The sequence below is a fragment of the Marmota marmota genome, unplaced genomic scaffold (assembly GCF_001458135.2).
Source record: "Marmota marmota marmota unplaced genomic scaffold, marMar, whole genome shotgun sequence".
Lineage (NCBI taxonomy): Eukaryota > Metazoa > Chordata > Mammalia > Rodentia > Sciuridae > Marmota > Marmota marmota.
The window spans coordinates 9,464,236-9,464,801 of record NW_026000076.1 but is presented as its reverse complement, the minus strand read 5'-3'; the positions used below and the strand labels follow the sequence as shown (position 1 = coordinate 9,464,801).

Sequence of the window (566 nt, the reverse complement as noted above, 5' to 3'; positions counted from 1 at the left end):
AGGAGCATGGGGAGGAGGAGGAGGGGGAGGAGGAACAACATACCTGCCCCACTGAACTACAGCTCCTCAGCTTCCTCGAACTTTCCTTTCCAGTCATCTGCCTTCTTCCTCTTCTGTCTCTCCTTTATATAAGCTGAAAAGTAAAACCAAAACTAAGTTAGCCCTTTCCACGAATAGAATACTGCAGACAAACTGAAATTAAAAGTAACTCACAGCATTGCTAAACCTAACAAAGACATGTCTGAAAAATCAGACCAACACTCAGATACAGATGTTTGGTGTAGAGATAAAAAGACAGAAAGAAAAGCCAAACACTCCTAGTGACATCTCCGCCAACACAGTCCTGCCAAGTTTCTTTTTTCTCCCTCCTCTTGGAAGGCTTTCACAGGCTCCCTTTTAGATACATTGCTCCAGTTGGCTTATGTTTCTCTTATGAGAGAGAGAAAATCGGTGTTGCAAATGTAAGCAAAGTTATATAAATCAAAACTAGTTCAAGCATTTTGCTCTTAGTGGAAATCCCTGTTTTGCTACTGAAGAGTTTTTAATGTTTTTGAACATAGTATACG

At 40.6% G+C, this 566-nt stretch overlaps 1 protein-coding gene across 4 annotated transcripts in view; it reads right to left on the bottom strand.

Moving 5' to 3' along the window:
* Gbp6 (guanylate binding protein family member 6) overlaps positions 1-321 on the bottom strand; it is an 18,608-nt gene extending 18,287 nt beyond the window's left edge. The window contains exons 1-2 of one of the 4 annotated variants that reach the window (XM_048814496.1): positions 214-321; positions 44-133 (exon numbers count right to left, since the gene is read on the bottom strand). In XM_048814496.1, the coding sequence (XP_048670453.1) occupies positions 44-97 (54 nt within the window). In that variant the 5' untranslated portion in view covers positions 98-133; positions 214-321. The other 3 variants (XM_015500908.2, XM_015500907.2, XM_048814494.1) reach the window with 3 other exon arrangements.
* Positions 322-566: the final 245 nt, after the last annotated feature.